Genomic DNA, 20,235 nt, shown 5'->3' with positions numbered 1-20,235 from the left:
TCAGTTAGGCAACGTTTCGGATTAGGGCTGTGGTTTTTGTCCTTCATCTCTGATAGTCTTTCCTTCATACTTATTCAAGGAAAGGGAGAAGCCATGTGATTACTGGATAGAAATGCTGCTGGGTCCTCCTCAGTAACACATACTCATTGGGAACATTAACCATTTCCAGCTTCACTAGGTAGGTTCTGAGCTAATTAATCAAAGATTGTAAAACATTATCAGCTCTGCTCTGAATTATGAATAGAGTCCTTCAGGCATTGAGTCACTCAAGTTCTAATAAAAAAAATGGCAGTGAGAAAATTCAAAACAGAAAAACATATTTTATAAAAGAGCAACTAATATTGTTTGATGGAATCTTGCACATACTGAATTTTGTTCTAAAACTCGCCTACTGTGATGAAACATCTACCTCTTGGATTCTTCCTTCCGAAATGCTTCAGACCTCTCTGGCACATTCAGATTACACTTATTATTTGTATAATTTTAGCCTGATCTAAAACTACTAAGACCCTTTAATGAAATTTTTCGTCCTTAAACAAATTTTCATTCCTTCTAAAACAGTGCTTTACCAAGTTTTGGAATCATTTGGCTTGATTATCTTTGAGTATCTTTTGGCTGCTTTCAATAAGATAAAAAAAAGTGGGAGATGAGGGTAAGGGGGATCAAATATATGGTGATGGAAGGAGAACTAACTCTGGGTGGTGAACACACAATGGGATTTATAGATGATGTAATACAGAATTGTACACCTGAAACCTATGTAATTTCACTAACAATTGTCACCCCAATAAATTTTAAAAAATGAGATTAAAAAAAACTATTGAACTAGTTTTTAGAGACATAAACTTGGTTTATTTGTTTGAATGACAGTTATATTAGTCTTGATTTCAAGTGAATTTTCATCTGATTCTCTGGCCTAGAGAACAAAATAAGTCTAGTTCCCAAAGAAATCTGTCAGTAAGTACCTTTCTCAGTAAATGCCTTTCTATCAGATCACTGTTACTTTAATTGAAAACATTTAATTTATAAAATGAGCCAGCTCACTTTTGACTACACATTTAACATGACGGGAAGATTGAATTTTCTAGGAAAGTAGCCAGACCCGTTCAAAATGTCTTATACATCAAGACAGATTACTTTTCTGTTTGCTCTGATGCCAGGCCTCTTGGATTCAAATCCCAGCTCCAACATTTACGTGTTAAATGACCTTGGATTCATTATTAGGTAACCTCTGTGAGCCTCCATTTCCTCATCTGCAAGTAGGGATGAATTATACCTTCATTATTGGGTGTGAATTGAGTTGAGGATTAATTGAGTTGCTATAAGTAAAAATCTGGTTTTGTAATTCCATTTTTGTCTAAGCTTTGGTTTTAACCATTCAAAATAAAAACCTGATTTTCTTTTAGTCTGCAAATTTTTCATTTCCAGCATGTGAAACACAGAAATTGAATTATACCAGCCAGCCATGAAAAAATCATTTTCATGTGCATTATTGATGCTTGATTATCCCAACGTGATATGGATAATATAAAAGAGCCACTTTTCAATGTATTTATCCAAGGTTAGCATTATATAATTATTTAGAATCAGATATTTGTTCATTTTTGTGGATAAGAGTACATGGTGGGAAAGGAAATGGAGATCTGAGAGATTCAAAAGTGAGAGGGGAACTCGTCATCTGAAGATGAAAGAAAATTGAGTAAACATGAGACGCTTGGTAGGTCTCCATAAAAACATGCTTAAAAATGTTATTCCCTGGAGTGATGTCAGCATCATGGAGAAGAGAGTCATTCCCTTTGTCTTTCCACTTTAAATTACAACCAGTAGAACATCCATAGCCCAACATAGGATACTTTATACAACGCACCAGGATGCCCGAGAGGTCCATACATCTGAAGGTGGGCAGATTGGACCTCTTGGACAGGGCAGAACCAGAGCAGCAGAAGTGACAAAGCCTATGGCCAGAGGCTCCAGGAACCATGGCAGCACCCGAGATCCAGGCCCCCCACCAGTGGTAGTGACTACAACCTCAGCCCACACAGCAGTGAGGGCTGCAGCCAAGAATCTGGTACAGCAGCAGCAGCACCTGCGACCTGAGGTTCCAAGAATGGTGGCAGCACCTGCGACCCAGGTACCACCCCATGGTGGCAGCGCCTGCAACCTCAGCTGTTCCAGCAGTGGGTGGGGGCTGCACCTAAGCCCCCAGTGCCCACAGCCACAATATTGCTTACGACCTGAGGCTCTTGGAACCGCAGCAGTGCCCAAGACCGGAGGCTCTAGGGACAGTGTTGACACCCACAACCCTGCGACACCAACAGCAAGGCACCAGTGATGCCAATGGCAAAGGCAGTGCAGGGTGCAAAGTGCTAGCTCTGAAATATAGAGTCCACTCAGAAAGGTGTTCACTACTTCAGATGTGCCAGAAGAGGAATAATTCATCAAGAACCATGAAAAAGGTACAGTAATATGGTATCGCCAATTCTCCAGAAACTAAATGTAAAGTCTTAGACGTGTGCTATCTGATGGAGAACTCAAAATGGTTGTCATGAAGAAACTCAACAAGCTACTAGAAAATTCAGAAAGACAATTCAGTAAGCTCCAGAATAAAATTAATCAGCACAAGGAGTACTTTACCAAAGAGATTGAAACTCTAAAAAAGAACCAAACAGAAGTTATGGAGCTGAAGAACTCAGGAAATCAGATGAAGAATGAATTACAAAGCAATGGAAATAGAGCAGACCATATGGAAGAGAGAATTAGTGATCTCAAAGACAGAAATCTAGAAATGATTCAGGTGGAAGAAGAGAGAGAACTCAGATCCTAAAAATACGAAGAAACTATAAAAGAACTATCCAACTCCACTAGGAAAAGCAACATAAGGATAATGAGTATCCCAGAAGGAGAAGGGAGGGAGAAGGGAGCAGAGAGCTTAATTAAAGAAATAATAGCTAACAGAACACCTAATTACTTCAATGCAAAAAGACCTTCTCCAAGATGCATTATATTAAAATTGTCAAAAGTCAGTAATAAAGAATTTTAAAGGGTGGCTGATTAGCTCAGTTTGTTAGAGCGTGAGGCTGGTAGCACCAAGTTTGCCAGTTCGATCCCTGCATGGGCCACTGTGAGCTGCACCCTCCTTAAAAAAAAGTTTAAGAATTTTAAAGGCAGCTGGGGAGGCGGGAAGTCACCTACAAAGGTACTCCCATTAGGTTATCAGCAGATTTCTCAACAGAAACTCTACAGGCCAGGAGAGAAAGGAGTTATATATTCAAAATATCGAAAAGATAAAAACCACCAGCTAAGAATATCCAGCAAAGTTATCTTTCAGATATGAAAGAAAAATAAAAGCTTTCTATGACAAACAGAAGCTGAGGGAGCTCACTACTATTAGACCTGCCCTACGAGAAATGCTGAAAGGAGCTCTTCTACGTGAAATGAAAGAGCAAAAGTATACAAAACTTTGAGTAATGGAATGGAATCAGAAAATTGCAAAGATATTTCAGAATATAATTTAATCACTAAAGTTTAACATAAAGGTTAAAAGAAAAAACACGTTAAAAATAACTATAGCTGCTACAATTTGTTAACAAACTCACAACAGAAAAAAGGACAATTTGTTCCAACAAAAACATAAAGAAAAGGACAGAACCTGTATAGGCAAATGAAGATAAAATGCTAGCAGCAGAAAAAGGACTATTTTATCTATGAGACATTTTATACAAACTACATGGTAACCACAAAACAAAAATGTAGAGCAGAGACAAAAAAGAGAAAACAGAGAAAAAAGTCATAGAAAATCACCAAACTAAAATGGCAGACAGAAACACAAGAGAAAATAAACAATGACAATATAGAACAAACAAAACAAAAGATAAAATGTCAATATCATGTTTCCCTGAAAATAAGACCTAGCTGGACCATCAGCTCTAATGCATCTTTTGGAGCAAAAAAATTAATATAAGACCCGGTCTTACTTTACTATAAGACCGGGTCTTATATAATATAATAATATAATATAATATAATATAATATAATATAATATAATATAATATAATATAATACCAGGTATTATATTTTTAATACCCCAATCAAAAGTCATAGAGTGGTTGGATGGATTAAAAAACAAGACCCAACTATATGCTGTCTGCAGGAGACTCATCTGAGCTCTAAAGTCAAACATAGGCTCAAAACAAAGAGGTGGAAGATGACACTCAAAGCAAATTATAGCCAACAGACAGAACAGACTTCAAACAAAAAAGGTAACAAGAGCCAAAGATGGACATTCTATAATAATAAAGCAGACAATCCATCAAAAACATATAACATATATCAATATGTATATACCTAACATAGGAGCACCAAAGTATATAAAGCAACTATTAACATTTACAACTGCATCAAGAAGAATAAAATACCTAGGAATAAATTTAACCAAGGAGGTGAAAGATCTGTACACTGAAAACCATAAGACATTGTTGAAAGAAATTGAGGAAGACACAAAGAAATGCAAAGATACACAGTACTCATGGATTGGAAAAATTAACATTGTTAAAATGTCCATATTATATCTAAAGCAATCCCTATCAAAATCCCAATGTCACTTTCACAGAAATAGAATCAAAACATCCTAAAATATTATGGAACTATCAAAGACCTCAAATAGCTAAAGCGATCCTGAGATTAAAAAAAGAAAGAAAAAAGCCAGAGGTCTCACACTGCCTCATTTCAAACTATACTACAAAGCTACAGTAAAAAAAAAACGGTATGGTATTAACCAGACACAGTGAAAATCAGACACAGTGATCAATGAAACAGAATTGAGAACCCAGAAATAAACCCACGCCTATATGGTCATTTAATCTATGACAAAAGAGGCAAGAATATACAATGGAGAAAGCAAAGTCTCTTCAGTAAATGGTGTTGACTTTAACATAAGACTGGAAACCATAAAATACATAGAAGCAAACATAGTAAGCTTCTTGACATTGGTCTCAGTGATATTTTTGTGGATTTGACTACAATGGCAAAGGAAACAAAAGCAGAAATAAATAGGACTACATCAAATTAAAAAGCTTCTGCACAGCAAAGGAAACCATCAGTAAAATGAAAAGGCAGTTTAGTGAATGAGAAAGATAATTTGCAAATCATACATCCAATAAGGGGTTAATATCCGAAACATATAAAGAAGTCATACATTTCAACAGCAACAACAAAAAAACAAAATGGGCAGAGGATCTAAATAGACATTTTTACAAAGAAGACATACAGATGGCCAACAGACAGGTGAAAAGATATTCAGTATCACCAATTACTAGGAAATGCAAATGAAAAATACAATGTGATAATCACCTCACACTGTTAGAATGGCTATCATCAAAACAACAAGAAATGACAAGTGTTGGCAAGGATAGAGAGAAAAGGGAGCCCTCATGCACTGTTGGCAGGATTGTATGCAGCCACTATGGAAAACAGTATTGAGAGTCTTCAAAAAATTAAGAGTAAAACTATCTTATGACCCAGTAATTCCACTCCTGGATATTTACCCAAAGAAATCCAAAACTAATTTTAAAAGATATATGCACCCCTATATTCATTGCAGCATTGCTTACAATAACCACGAGATGGAAGCAACGTAAATGTCCATTGATGGACGAATGGATAAAGAAGATGTGGTACATATATACAATGGAATATTTTTTGGCCATAAAAAAGATGAAATATTGCCATTTGCAAGAACAACATAATACCCTAAAGGGTATTATGCTAAGTGAAATAAGTCAGAGAAAGACAAGTACCATATGATTTCACTTACATGTGGAATCTAAAAAACAAAATAAATGAACAAGAAGAAACTCATAGATACAGAGAACAAATTGATGGTTGCCAGAGGGGAAGGGGTTTGGGGCTGGGTGAAAAAGGGGAAGGAGTTTAGAAGTACAAATTGGTAGTTACTAAACAGTCATGGAGATGTAAAGTAAAGCATAGGGAATATAGTCAATAATATTGTAGTAACTATGTATGGTGTCAGGTGGGTACTAGACTTATTGGGGTGATCACTTCATAAGTTATATAAATGTCTAATCACTATGTTGTACACCTGAAACTAATATATTGTGTGTTAGCTGTAAGTGAAAAATAAAAAATTTATATAAAGGGGAAAAAATGTCATTGCTGAAAATATAAATAACTCCAAGTCTTCAGAAAGACTTGTGTTGTGACGGTTTTAGGAAGGATCCAGAGTGAGGGCCATGATTTTACAGGTAATCTCTTGCCATAGATAATATAGGCTGTAGGTCATTTAAACCAACACATCTGGTTTGGGGTTTGTGTCCATGTTAATAGAACCTAGACATTTTTTCATGTGGTATTTCACATCTTGTGATCATACTGATCTTCAACGTATTTTGTATTTCATTTTCAGAAAGAGTTTTGGAACACCTACACGAAAGCAAAACAAGGAGAGAGTAACAGAGGAAGTGACTGGTTTCAATTTTACCTTACCTTTCCGTTAATCTTTGGCCTCTTCATTATCCTCCTTGTCATTTTCCTAATCTGGAGATGCTTCCTCAGAAACAAAACTCGCAGACAGACAGTGACTGAGGGCCACATCCCTTTCCCTCAGCACCTTAATATTATCACTCCGCCCCCCCCACCAGATGAAGTGTTTGATAGCAGTGGATTGTCGCCAGGCTTTCTGGAATATGTAGTTGGGCGCTCCGATTCTGTCTCGACTCGCCTGTCCAACTGCGATCCTCCACCAACCTATGAGGAAGCCACTGGCCAGGTGAACCTTCAGAGGAGTGAAACGGAACCTCATTTAGACCCTCCCCCAGAGTATGAGGACATCATCAACGCCAGCTCAGCCAGTGCCATTGCTATGGTGCCTGTGGTCACCACCATCAAATGAAACTGCAGACTTCTTTTTACTATAATCGTTTTTTAAAATACTAATGAAAGAACTTTCTAGCACTTTACCACTACATAAATGTGTATTGACTTATTGTATTGGACTCTGACAGCGTACCACTTCACATTTTCTGATTTGATTTTTATTTGTTTTATTTCCTACTATAAAATCATTATCTCTGCTCATTTTTACTAATGGAAATACATGAAGAGGGAAAAACATGAAGAGTTCTTCAAGTGATATGATGAGCTATACATATATATGTCTGTGTGTATACACATGTATTCATGTATATATGTATGTATATGTATGTGTACATCAGTCCACCATATGTGCAACTGTCTTAAGCCATTAACTTCTGTTTAAATATCCTGCAAAGAGAACCTTACTTACCAAAATTGGGGGGAAAACGGCACCAACATTTTGTGTAATAGATAGCAACATGCTGTTAAATTTTGAAAATAAGATGAAATTAGCATGTTTTCTAATTATTACTGGCTTTTGTTTACCTCCTTTTTCTTCATCTACCTTAAAAAAAAATGCATGCAGTCCATCTTGATTTTCGAAATGTCTCAGAAAGACAGAGGGAAGGCACAGTAAACAATAAGTTGCCTATAGTATGTAGCAAGGAAATCATTGGTCATTAGTGGCATTTGGTGAGTTTTGTAGGAGGGATTTTTTTTGTTGTTATTGACTGCCTCCCCCCAGCGAAATTAAACAGTGTTTGCTTACTATCTTTGAATGTCTCGTGCTATTTGTATTGACATCTTGGTGTAGATGATTTCCTGGCAACAGAATAATTTCTAAAGTAGACATATATATATATATTAATGACAGGGAATAAAGATTTCTCCTTTGCTCATTAGTGACAATAATTATTTTCTTCTCACTGTACCATGGCCTTTTACTCTGTTCCCTCACCTACCACCACAGAATCTTCAAGCACCTAAGAATTTAGTTAAAATAAAATTCTTGAAATTATTTTCTTAATGCTTTTGTATAGATTGAAGTCTTTGCATCAAGATGATTAGGAGGCACTTTTTATATTGCTCTCCAATTGGTGGAGAAAGATTGCAAAGTCTGTGTTGTGCCAGGTGCACAATAAATCTAGTTATATTAGCTACACACAGATCTCATTATTGTTGCTATTTCATTTTTGTATTCTCATCAGATTTTTTTTTAACTGCAGGATTTTTACTTTTCCCTTGGCGCAGAGGGAACAGGCTATGAATGAACTGACAACATAAACTGTCTCAGAAAGAAACACAGTTGTTTTCCTATGACGTTCCATAATGTATGCACCAATGGAAAATTCATTATGTCAGTCAGGGAAATGTCTCTGCCACTCCCAAGCCTCCTTAGTGTTGGATACAATGGTTGATGAGGCAGACGGAATGCAGATTTCAGAAGTGTCACACTCTGCTGCCTCATCTCCATCCCCTCCAATCCCTCCCTTAGTCTTGCCCTTGAACCCAAGGAAGGAGGAATACTGGGGAGACTCCTGGTTGAACCAGGAGTCAGATGTCATGAACTCCAATCCCGTTCTGCAACATACTTGCCATGGTACCTAGGGAAAGACCCATAACTGACCCTCAAGTTCCTCAACTCTGAAACGGTGATAAGATTCTTTGTCCTGCCCTTCTCCAGCTGCTTCAAAGGATCTAATGAGATGGTGTGCACTAAAGTAACTTGTAAGATGTGAAGAGTTATCTACGGGAAGGCCATACCATTGTTCTCATTGTGCTTAAGGGAGAATTTTCTCCTTCTGTTGCCCTAAAATTTATCAGAGCTTTCACATAGTGAGAAATAGGGTAGGCTGCTCCATACGTGGCTAACATGTTCCTAACATGAGTGTGTGGGTTATTAGTAAAGTCATGTCATTCTCTGGTCTGTACCAAGACTGTGCCAACTTAAAGACAACAGCTAGCTCAGTACAAACAGAATTAAGCAGATGTTAGAAAGGGAACTAAGATGTGTGTGTTAATAGGTTTTGTAGCTTTCGTGGGCTAAAAATGAATAAATCTTGGCCTCAACATAAATGACAATATTATTCTGAATTTGGCCATGAGTACATGGTGATCGTTGGCTTTCAGTTAACGCTGAAAGCGGGAATGTTTGTTCCAATGACGTGTATGTGTGGATATTTTGGTTTATTTTTAAATGAAAATGAAGGCTTCTTTTGTGTGAGTTTTTTAGGTCATTAATATCAAGCCTTAAATTAAACCAGCAGTTTTCAAAAGTGGCGCATGAACTCCTGGGAGTCCTGCGGTGAGATCAAAACTATTTTCCTAATACTACAAAGAATTGTCTTTTCGCTGTAATTCTCTCTCTCAAAAAGGAGTTGAAAATGTAAAACAATGCCATCTTCCCACAGATCTTTTTCTGCTTTAGAAAATATAGCTATTTTCTTAAAAATGTTATTAATGTTAGCATGTAATGGTCTTTTTAATTTTTAAATGAATAAATACTTTTAAAATTTTCAGTTTTATTTTCTGATATGGCAAATACTGACAGACGTCAGCTCCATAAACAAAAGCTCTTTGGTATCCAGATCCCCAATAAATTATAAGAGTATAAAGGGGTCTGAAGATCAAAAGCTTGAGAATTACAGGATTAGACAAAGGAGTAGAATGTGCTATTACTAAGTATATGTTCTTGCAACTTTATAATTTAAACTCCTGATGTTGGGATTACTGCTGCCTCTTAGAGACACCTGAATTGCAGTATAAGAATGAATATTCAGCCATAAAACAAAGCCAAAAGCATAAACTGATCAACGACTACAGCTTTTTCGAGTGTTGGTCAAAGAAAACACTCTACCCCGTAGTGATAACTGGCGTTAGCCACAGGTCTCCTGGCAGCATCCCTGTCACGATGACAGGATAAACAAAGTACCACTTTCTTCAAGAAGCATTCTCAGGTTTGTTGGTTTGGTTTGGTTGGATTCTGATTTGGGTTTTACATTTTTAAAAACGCTTTTGCTACCCCATCTAGTTTTATAAACTGAGTTTCTTAACATTTGTTATAATTAAAGGGATTTGTCTGGAATAACATGTATTTTTTATGTTTTTGCCTTTCTTACCTGATTGATATTACATTCACTTTGATCGTTTTTAATAAAGCTTTATTTTTGCAGATACATTTAGTACCTTTTTAAAGCTATAACTAAATTGAATCGACCCGTTTGCATTTAAATGAAAGAATGGCTTAATGGTGTTCCAGTGGAATGGTTTCCAAGCCTCCACATGCAGTGGTTGTGTCTGGAATCCTAGAACTGGCACTTTCTGCCTCCCTACTTTGAATGTCATGATGAATTATATCTGTTTAAAGTAAATTAAATGATTTCTTCCTTTCCTATTGACTGGTACAAATACAGATGCTGTGTTTAATTCATTGTTAAAGATGACTTCAAGATATTGACGATCTGACATGATAACTATGGAGATAGCTTTAACTTGGTTCTGTGTAAATAGCATGTATTTTAATATTTCACATTTTTAAACACATGGTTTACATTAAATTATGGTATTTAACTATTTTTATGTTTATACTAGGTAAGGTTTTTCTTATGTTTCCATGTTTTGGGTATGCTAAATAAAGCTATTTTTAAACCCACGAGATTTCTTCTACCATGTGTTAATTATATTATGGTTAGGTGATAAGCATGCTGCTTAAGTTTTTATTAATTATGTGGGTTTTTAAACAAGGTAAAATTATATTTTTTCTTAGTAATTTAGGGACTATTGCTCAGTAAAGAAATCAGAAATTATCTGCTGAAAACCTCAGGGTATTCTCAGCAAGAAAGAAATTTCTGTACTACTTTTGAATGATGCTGGTATGATACAAAATGGGAACACTTGCTCCAAAGGGATAGACTGACTGAGCTGCCTGCTGTAATGTAGTCTGTCAAGAACTGGGACTAGTGTTGTCTGCAGCTACCAAGAAACTGGTTTTTTCCTCCTTAGAAGAACAGCTTGCATTTGACATTTAGAAGATGAGAAAGGAAAGCACAAGATAGAAACATTGTGGCCACAGGGAAGCTTAAGTGTAGTTACCTCAAAAACTAAAAACTGATGCAGCATGCCATTAACCAAGCAAATGTAACTATGACCTTTGGTATAAAAAAATTAAAATTATTTACTTATATTCAAGGAGGAATTTTAAGTATTAATTATAAGTCTAAGTATCCACTTTATAAGCATAAGTACCCAGAGAGTTGTCCAAAATATAACAAGGCACTTTTTTAAATATATAGCAATTTCTAAAACTTATGTAAATTACAGATTGATTAACACATCCATGAAACCCAACAACTAGATGAAGACATTGCCAGCACCTTAAGAAGGCTCCCTCATACCCCACTCCTTAAAGATAACACTATTCTCACATATATTGTAACTAAATTTTTAAAATTTTATACTTGGCTGTAACCATATAGACTTGCCTCTTTTCCTTTTTTAAATTCTTAAAGTATTTCAGAAAAGTTCAAGCTAGAAGGATTAGAGCTGCTTGTCTATCTCTTGGCCCTCCTTGAAATCACCTTTTCATTCTCTCTAAGCCTTTTGTACATTCCTGAAGCTCTTTGAGGGCAAGAATTGTGTTTAATCCTTTTAACTCCTTTCCCCAAATATATCAAATGCCTAAAAGTGAGAGCTTTTTTTTTTTTTTTTTTTTAAGATTGAATTGACCAAAACATCAATGACTTTCTGGCTGGTTTCCTTAATGCTTGGCTTTCTGCTGCTATTCTTACCACTTGCTATTTCCTTAAACTTGGTATGATGACATTTTGTTCTCAACAACTATATTCAATTTATCAACTATGTTTTTTTAGACTTCAAAACTCACTATAATCTGGTCCCATGGGCTTATCTAACCTTATTTCCTTCCAAAGCTCAGATGATATTTACAAAGTGTTTACCTTGTGTGCAATACTCAGGGGATTTGAAAGTAATGGTACCTATAGCCCTTGTCCCTGGGGATTTTGCAATCATTTTTCATAGATCTCCAATATATTAAGCAGATGAGACAGTTTTGGTTGACTATAGAAGTGGGAAGCTTGGAACCTCACCATCTGTGACCTTTCCAGTCAATCCCTCTTAGTCCAAGTCATCTCTGCAAACAGAATTTGATGAACATAATTGGAAAACCACTGTAATATAACATCTCCTATCGTCCAATTTCATAGTCCCTCATCTTGCCACCAAAAAAAAATATATCTATTCTACAGAATCTTCCAGTAACAGAATGCTTAGGGTTGAAAATGTTCTTTTTAGTCCAATTATGCTTAACTCACATGTACACCATACTGGCCACCAACATATGCTATCTATTAAAATTATGTTTGAAGAGAGAACCATGGAATGTTAATAGTTCTGATTCTTTGTTTATATCATCTCCACCATCACCATACTTCTGTAATTTCAGTACTCAAATCTTTTTGCATTTGTAGGACATGGTTTTAATATATTCATAAACCATATTAAAATAAGCATAGAGTGATGTTAATGAAAATAGTGTGGAGCAGGGAATTCCCAAGGCATGTTCTTCCACAAAAGTAGCAAATAAACTGGCAAAACTATTCAGAATCAACTTTATCAGAACTCTGGAAAGCAATTAAAGTTTATAGCAACCAGGCAAAAAAAAAAAAAACCCTTAACTTACCCTGGTTGTATCCCCTGCTTACTTCTTAGTAGCATCTTGGAAGACAACAGCCCATGTTCCAGGTAAAGGTTTCTAATAGTATTGTAGAAGAATCAAAGTGGACCTCATTCTCAAAGAATTGAGGTTGGTTGTTTAGCCCTATATTTCGGTTTTCTGAAGTACCAGCTCAAAAGGCTTGCCTTTATTTTGCCTTACTTGGAACTCTCCCAAGTTGGAGGAAGCTACAGGGGATCTAAAATACTAAGAGTTAAATGCATTAGCTGCTAGACAAGGGATAACAGTTGGGGTAAATAATAGACAAATTGAAAAGCTTAGGAAGAAATGCTGGGAAATAAAGAGAATAAGGACTATGAAAAGCTCCCACAAAGTCTTAAGAATCAAGAAGGCCAAGCACATAGCCAGAGCTGGCCGCATGCTCTAAAAAATTCTGAGAAGTCAATAAATGCTCAGCTTTCTCTGACCTTCAGGTTCCCCGTAAATAGGAAGTAAAGATTATGGTAGAGTTGCATATTTTCTGGTTGGAAGTTGAAGGTTTTCCCCAACACACAAAGCCCATCAGCAAAACCTAGGATACCACTGTTTTGGTGATGGTGGAGAGAGTGGTGCGGTCAGTTTAAGTAATTCTGTCAAATCACTAGCTGACCACTATAATAACAGAAACATTACTTCATTGGTGACACATGACAAACAATACAGACTACAAAAATAAGTTAAAAACAATAAACAACAACCAGAACAAGTGGCAAAAACAAACCCCGAGAAGGGAAAATCTGGTTTCTAGAGTTGCCATTCTATAATGTTAATAAATAGCCCCACCTACTGTTTAGTTCCCAATCCTGACCATATAGGAAGCTTGATCAGAGAACCCAAACAACCACATCGCCCATCCTACACCCTTCAGGGAGCAAGAAACCATGCAAGCAGTCCTATTCAACTGTATACAGCCAGCAGCACAAACACCCCAACCTCACAGCTCAGGTAGTGGATTCACCTAAAAATAGACCCTGATAGCAAGCCCCACCTGCCCAAGGACATTACCAGCAGACACATCCAGAACCCCAAACTGAGCTGACTAGTGAACTGTCTCTGCCAAAGCAAAACCTATAAAGTCTGGAAGAGGACACCACTTACTCAAATGCACACACGCTAACATACGGAATGAAGGATCATGAAAAAGCAGGTAAATATGGCACCACCTAATGACACTAATAAAGCTCCAATAACTGATCCTAAAGAAATGGAGATCTATGAACTGTCAAACAAATAATTCAGAAAATCCTTTTATAAATGATTAGTGAATTATATGGACACACAGACAACGAAATTAGGAAAACAATGCATGAACAAAATGAGAAGTTCAACAAAGAAATAGAAACAACTGAAAAACAGAAATAGAGCTGAAAAATACAGTGACTGAACTGAAAAATTCAAGAGATCTTCAAAAGCAGAAGAAAAAATAAATGATCTAGAAGAGAGGAGATTTGAAATTACTCAGAGGACAAAAAAAGAAAAAAGAATGAAAAACGGTAAATAAAACCTACAGGACATATGGGACACAACCATAAGAAACAGTATCTGCATTATGGGAATTCCAAAATGATAAGAGAAAGACAAGGGGACAGAAAGTATATTTAAAGCACTAATGGCTGAAAACTTCCCAAAGTAGAGGAGAAAAATTGATAGATATCCAGATCCATGAGGTCCAAAGAATCCCAAATAGGTTGAATTTGAATCGGGCTACAAGACACATTATAATCAAATTGTCAAAAGTCAAAGACAAAGAAATAATTTTGAAAGCAGCAAGAGAAAAGAGAGAAATTACATACAAGGGATTCCCCATAAGAACATGGGCAGGTTTCTCAACAGAAATGTTTCAAGCCAGGAGAGAATGGGATGATATAATCAAACTATTGAAAGAAAAAAATTCAGCCAAGAAATCTATACCCATCAAGACTGTCCTTCAGAAATGAAAGCGGGATGAAAACTTTTTTTTGGCTTCACTAGTGAATTCTACCAAACATTCAAAGATGATTTAAATCCTGTCCTTCTCAAACTTGTCCAAAAAACTGAATAAGAGGCAATACTCTCTAACTCATTTTGTGAGGCCAACATTACCGTGATACCAAAACCTGGTAAAAGCAACACAAAAAAAGAGAAAACTGCAGACCAATATCTCTTATGAATACAGATGCAAAAATCCTAAACAAAATACTAGCAAATCGAATACAATAATACTTTTAAAACATTATCCATCACAATCAAATGGGGTTCATTCCAGGGGTGCAAGACTGGTTCAACATATGCAAATTGATCAATGTGATACACCACATAAATAAAATAATGGGTAACTATCATATGGTCATATCAATAGAGGCAGGAAAAGCATTTAACAAGATACAACATCCATTTATTGTTAAAATACTTAATGAAATGCATATAGAAAAAAAGTACCTCAACAAAATAAAGGCCATATATAACAAACCTTCAGCTAATATCATACTCAATGGTGAAAAATTGAAAGCTATTCTCTAAGGTCAGGAACAAGACAAGAATTCCCCTTCTCATCACTGTTATTCAACATTGTATTGGAAGTCTTAGCCAGAGCAGTCAGGCAAGAGAAAGAAATAAAAGGCATCCAGATCAAATATATGGTGATGGAAGGAGAATTGATTCTGGGTGGTGAACACACAATATGATATATAGATGACGTATTACAGAATTGCACACCTGAAAACTATGTAACTTTACTGACTATTGTCACCCCAATAAACTTTAATTTTAAAAAAGAAGTATCAAATAAAAGCCATCTAAATTGGGAATGAAGAAGTCAAATTGCCACTTTTTGCAGATAACATGATTTTTTATATAGAAAACCCTAAAGACTCCATAAAAAACTACTAGAAACAATAAACAAATACAATAAAGTTATGGGATACAAAATCAATGTACAAAAATCCATTGCATTCCTATATACTAACAATGAAATTTCAAAAAAAGAAAGAAGAAAACAATTCCTTTTGCAATTGCAAGAAGAAAAACACCTAGGAATAAACTTAAAGGATGTGAAGGACTAAAATCTACACTAAAACTACAAGACACCATTATAATAAATTGCAGAAGACACAAAGAAATGGAAAGACATTCCATGCTCATGAATTGCAAGAATCAACATAGCTAAAATGGCTGTATTACCCAAAGCAATATACAGATTTAATGCAATCCCCATCAAACTTCCAATGGCGTTTTTGAAAGAAATAGGAAAAAAAATCATCACATTTGTATCGAATCACAAAAGACCCCAAATAGCCAAAGCAATCCTGAGGAAAAAGAACAAAGCTGGAGGTATCACACTCCCTGACTTCACATTATACTTCAAAGAGACAATAATAAAAACAGCATGGTATTGGCAGAAAAACAGACACAGAGACCAATGAAATATAATTGAGAACCCAAAAATAAACCCATCTATATGGGCTGACAATTTTTGACAAAGGAGCTAAAAACGTACAATGGAGAAAAGAAAATCTCTTCAATAAATGGTGCTGGGAAAATTGGAAAGCCATGTGAAAAAGAATGAAACTACACTGCTGTCACCATATACCAAAATTAACTTAAAATGAATCAAAGACCTAAATAAGACCTGAAACAATGAATTGCATACAAGAAAGCATAGGTACTAAACTTATGGACCTTGGGTTTAGAGAGGATTTTATGAATTTGACCTCAAAGGCAAGAGATGTAAAAGCAAAAATAAATGAATGGGATTATATCCAACTAAAAAGCTTCTGCACAGCAAAAGAAATCATCAACAAAACAAAAAGGCAACCAACTGAATGGGAGAAGATACTGGCAAACAACACCTCTGATAAGGGGCTAATATCCAAAATATGTAAAGAACTCATACAATTCGACAACAAGAAAACCAACAATCCAATTGAAAAATGGGCAGAGGACCTAAACAGACATTTCTGCCAAGAAGACATACAAACAGCCAACAGATATGTAAAAAGATGCTCAACTTCACTAGCTATTAGAGAAATGCAAATCAAAACCACAATGAGATATCACCTCATACCGGTTAGAATGGCTGTCATCAACAAGACAAGTCATAACAAGCACTGGAGAGGTTGTGGAGAAAAAGAGACCCTCATACACTGCTGGTGGGAATGTAAATTGGTACAGTCACTATGGAAAACAGTATGGAGGTTCCTAAAACAATTAAGAATAAAATTATGATACAACCCAGAAATCCCTCTTCTAGATGTCTACCAAAAAATTCTAAAAACATTTATCTATAAAGATGTATGTACCCCTATGTTCATTATAGCATTATTCATGATGGTCAAGACATGGAAACAACCAAAGTTTCCTTTGATAGATGACTGGATAAATAATATGTGCTACATACATAATACAACGGAATATTACTCAACCATAAGAAATTATGAAATACTGCCATTTGCAACAACATGGATGGATCTTGAGAATATCATGCTAAGCAAAATAAGTCAGAAAAAGTCGAGAACCATATGATTTCACTCAAAACTGAAAGCAGCAAACGAACAAGACAAACAAAAACTCATAGACACAGACAACAGTTTAGTGGTTACCAGGGGGGCGGTAAGGGGGTAAGGGGGTAAGTGGTAAGGGGGGCGGAGGGTGGTAGACGAGGATAAAGGGGGTCAAATATATGGTGAAAGAAAGAGAATTGACTTTAGGTGGTGAACACACAATGCAATATATAGATGATGTATTATAGAATTGTACACTTGAAACCTATGTAATTTTACTAACCATGTCATTCCAATAAATTTAATAAAAATTTTAAAAAACAGTAATAAATAAAAATAAGAAAAAAGAAATAAACAACCTGCTCTACCTTAAGGAACTAGAAAAAGAAGAAAAACTGCACCCAAAGTTAGCAAAAGGAAGGAAATAATAAAGATTATAGGAGAAATAAGTGAAATTGAATAACAGGAAAATAATACAAATGATTAACCAAACTAAGAGTTGTTTCTTTGAAAAACAAAATTTATAAACTTTAGCTAAACCAAGGAAAAAAGAGAATGGACTCAAATCAACAAAGTTATCAATGAAAAAGGGAACGTTATTACTGATACCTCAAAAATACAAAGGATCATAAGAGGCTACTATGAACAATTTTATGCTAACAAACTGGACAACCTATAAGAAAAGGAAATATTCTTGGAAATACAAAACCTACTATGATTTAATCAGGAAGAAAAAATCTGAACAGACCAATTACTAGTAAGGAGATTGAATCAGTAATCAAGAATCTCCCAAAGAAGGAAAGCCCAGGATCATATGGCTTCACAGTTGAACTTTAGCAAATATATAAGGAAGAATTATCGCCAATATTTCTCAAACTTTTCCAAAAAAATCAAAGAGGAGGGAACACTCCCAAACTCATTTTAATGAGGTCAGCATTACCCTGATACCAAAGCCAGAAGGTCACTACCAGAAAAGTAAATTACAGGCCGATATCTGTGATAAATTCATATGTAAAATTCTCAGTAAAATACTAGCGAATAGTATTCAGCAGCACATTAAAGAGATCATTCACCATGATCAAGTGTGATTCATTCCTGGGATGCAAAGATGTTTCAACATATACAAATCACTCAATATGATACATCATATTAATAGAATGAAAGAACAATCATATGAGCATCTCAATAGACACAGAAAAAGCATTTGACAAAATCAACATCTATTCATGATTTAAAAAACAACAAACTCTTAAATTAGGTATAGAAAAAATTTACCTCAATATAATAAAGGCCATATGTGACAAACCCACAGCTAACATCATACTCAATGGTGAAAGGTGGAAAGCTTTCCTCTAAGATCAGGAACAAGACCAGAATGACCATTCTCACTACTCCTATGCAAGAGAATACTGGAAGTCCTAGTAGTGCAATCAGGCAAAAAAAAAAAAAAGGAGGAGGAGGAGAAGAAATAAAAGGCATCAGAATTAGAAAAGAAGAAGTAAAATTGTCTCTTTGTGGATGACATGATTTGATATACAGAAAAATCCTAAAGACTCCACCAAAAAATTGTTCGATGTAATAAAATATTTCAGTAAATTTGCAAGATATAAAATTAACATACAAAAATACAGAGGTATTTCTATACACTAACAAGAAATTATCTGAAAATAAAGAAAACAATCTCATTTACAATAGCATAAAAAATAACAAAATAGGAATAAATTGAACCAAGCAGGTGAAAGATCTATAAACTGAAAACTATAATACACTGATGAAAGAAATTGAAGAAACAAATAAATGGAAAGGTTTCATGTGTTTATGGATTGGAAAAATTAATATTGTTAAAATGTCCATGCTACCCAAAGCCATCTATAGATTCAATGCAATCCCTATCAAGATTCCAATGGCATTTTTTTTTTACAGAAATAGAAGAAAACAGTCCTAAAATTTGTGTGGAACCACAAAAGACCCCGAATAGCCAAAGCAATCCTGAGAAAGGACAAAGCAGGAGGCATCACACTTTCTGATTTCAAAGTATATTGTAAGCTATAGTAATCAAAACAGTACGGTACTGGCATAAAAACAGACACATAGATCAATGGAACAGAATCAAAAGCCCAGAAATAAATTCAAATATATATAACCAACTAATATTTGACATGAAGTCAAGACTAGTCAGTGGAGAAAAGATAGTCCCTTCAATAATTTGTGCTGGAAAAATTGGATATGCAAACGAATGAAATGAGACCCCTATATTATATCAGTCACAAAAATTAATTGGAAATGGATAAAAGACTTAAAATGAAAGCCTGCAAACCATAAAAATACTAAAAGAAAAAACAATTTTTTCATAAGGAAAAGCTCCTTACCAAGGGACTTGGCAATGATTTTTTTTGTTGTTATGACACCTAAAGAACTAACGACAAAATAAAAAATAAACAAGTGGGATTACATCAAACTAAAAAGCTGCTTCACAGCAATAGAAACAATGAACAAAATGAAAAGGCAACCTATGGGACGAGGAAAAATATTTGCAAATCATGTATCTGGTAAGGAGTTTACATTCAAAATATATAAAGAACTCATACAACTCAATAGCAATAATAATAATAATAATAATAATAATAATAATAATAAACCAATTTAAAATTAACAAAGGACCTGAACATTTTTCCAAAAAAGACATATGAATGGCCAACAAGTACATGAAAAGATTTTCAACATCACTAATCATTAGAGAAATGTAAATCTAAACTACCATATCACCTCACACCTCTCAGAATGGCTATTATTAAAAAGACAAGAGATAACAAGTATTGGCGAGGATGTGGAGAAAAGTGAATCTTTGTGCACTGTTGGTGGCATTGTAAATTGGTACAGCCAGTATGGAAAACAGTATGGAGGGTCCTCTAAAAATTAAAAATAGAACTACTATATGATCTAGCAATTCTACTTCCGGGAATATATCTAAAGGAAATGAAAATAATAAAGAGATATCCACACCCCATGTTCGTAGCAACATTATTTACAATAGTCAAGTCACAGAAACAACCTAAATTTCCATCAATAGACAAATGGATAAACAAGTTGCGGTATGTATATATTCAATGGAATATTATTTAGCCATAAAATGGAGAAAATCCTGCAATTTGTGAC

The 20,235-nt window shown here is 35.2% G+C and overlaps 1 protein-coding gene across 4 annotated transcripts in view; it reads left to right on the top strand.

Moving 5' to 3' along the window:
• The window catches only part of PRRG1 (proline rich and Gla domain 1), a 108,010-nt gene extending 97,484 nt beyond the window's left edge, over positions 1–10,526 (top strand). For all 4 annotated transcript variants that reach the window (XM_081043384.1, XM_081043386.1, XM_081043385.1 and 1 more), the window contains one exon: positions 6,422–10,526. In XM_081043384.1, the coding sequence (XP_080899510.1) occupies positions 6,422–6,907 (486 nt within the window). In that variant the 3' untranslated portion in view covers positions 6,908–10,526. The remainder of the gene's footprint in view (positions 1–6,421) is intronic.
• Positions 10,527–20,235: the final 9,709 nt, after the last annotated feature.

The sequence above is a fragment of the Rhinolophus hipposideros genome (assembly GCF_964194185.1).
Source record: "Rhinolophus hipposideros genome assembly, chromosome: X".
NCBI classification, from domain to species: domain Eukaryota; kingdom Metazoa; phylum Chordata; class Mammalia; order Chiroptera; family Rhinolophidae; genus Rhinolophus; species Rhinolophus hipposideros.
This window is presented reverse-complemented; position numbering and strand designations above follow the sequence as displayed.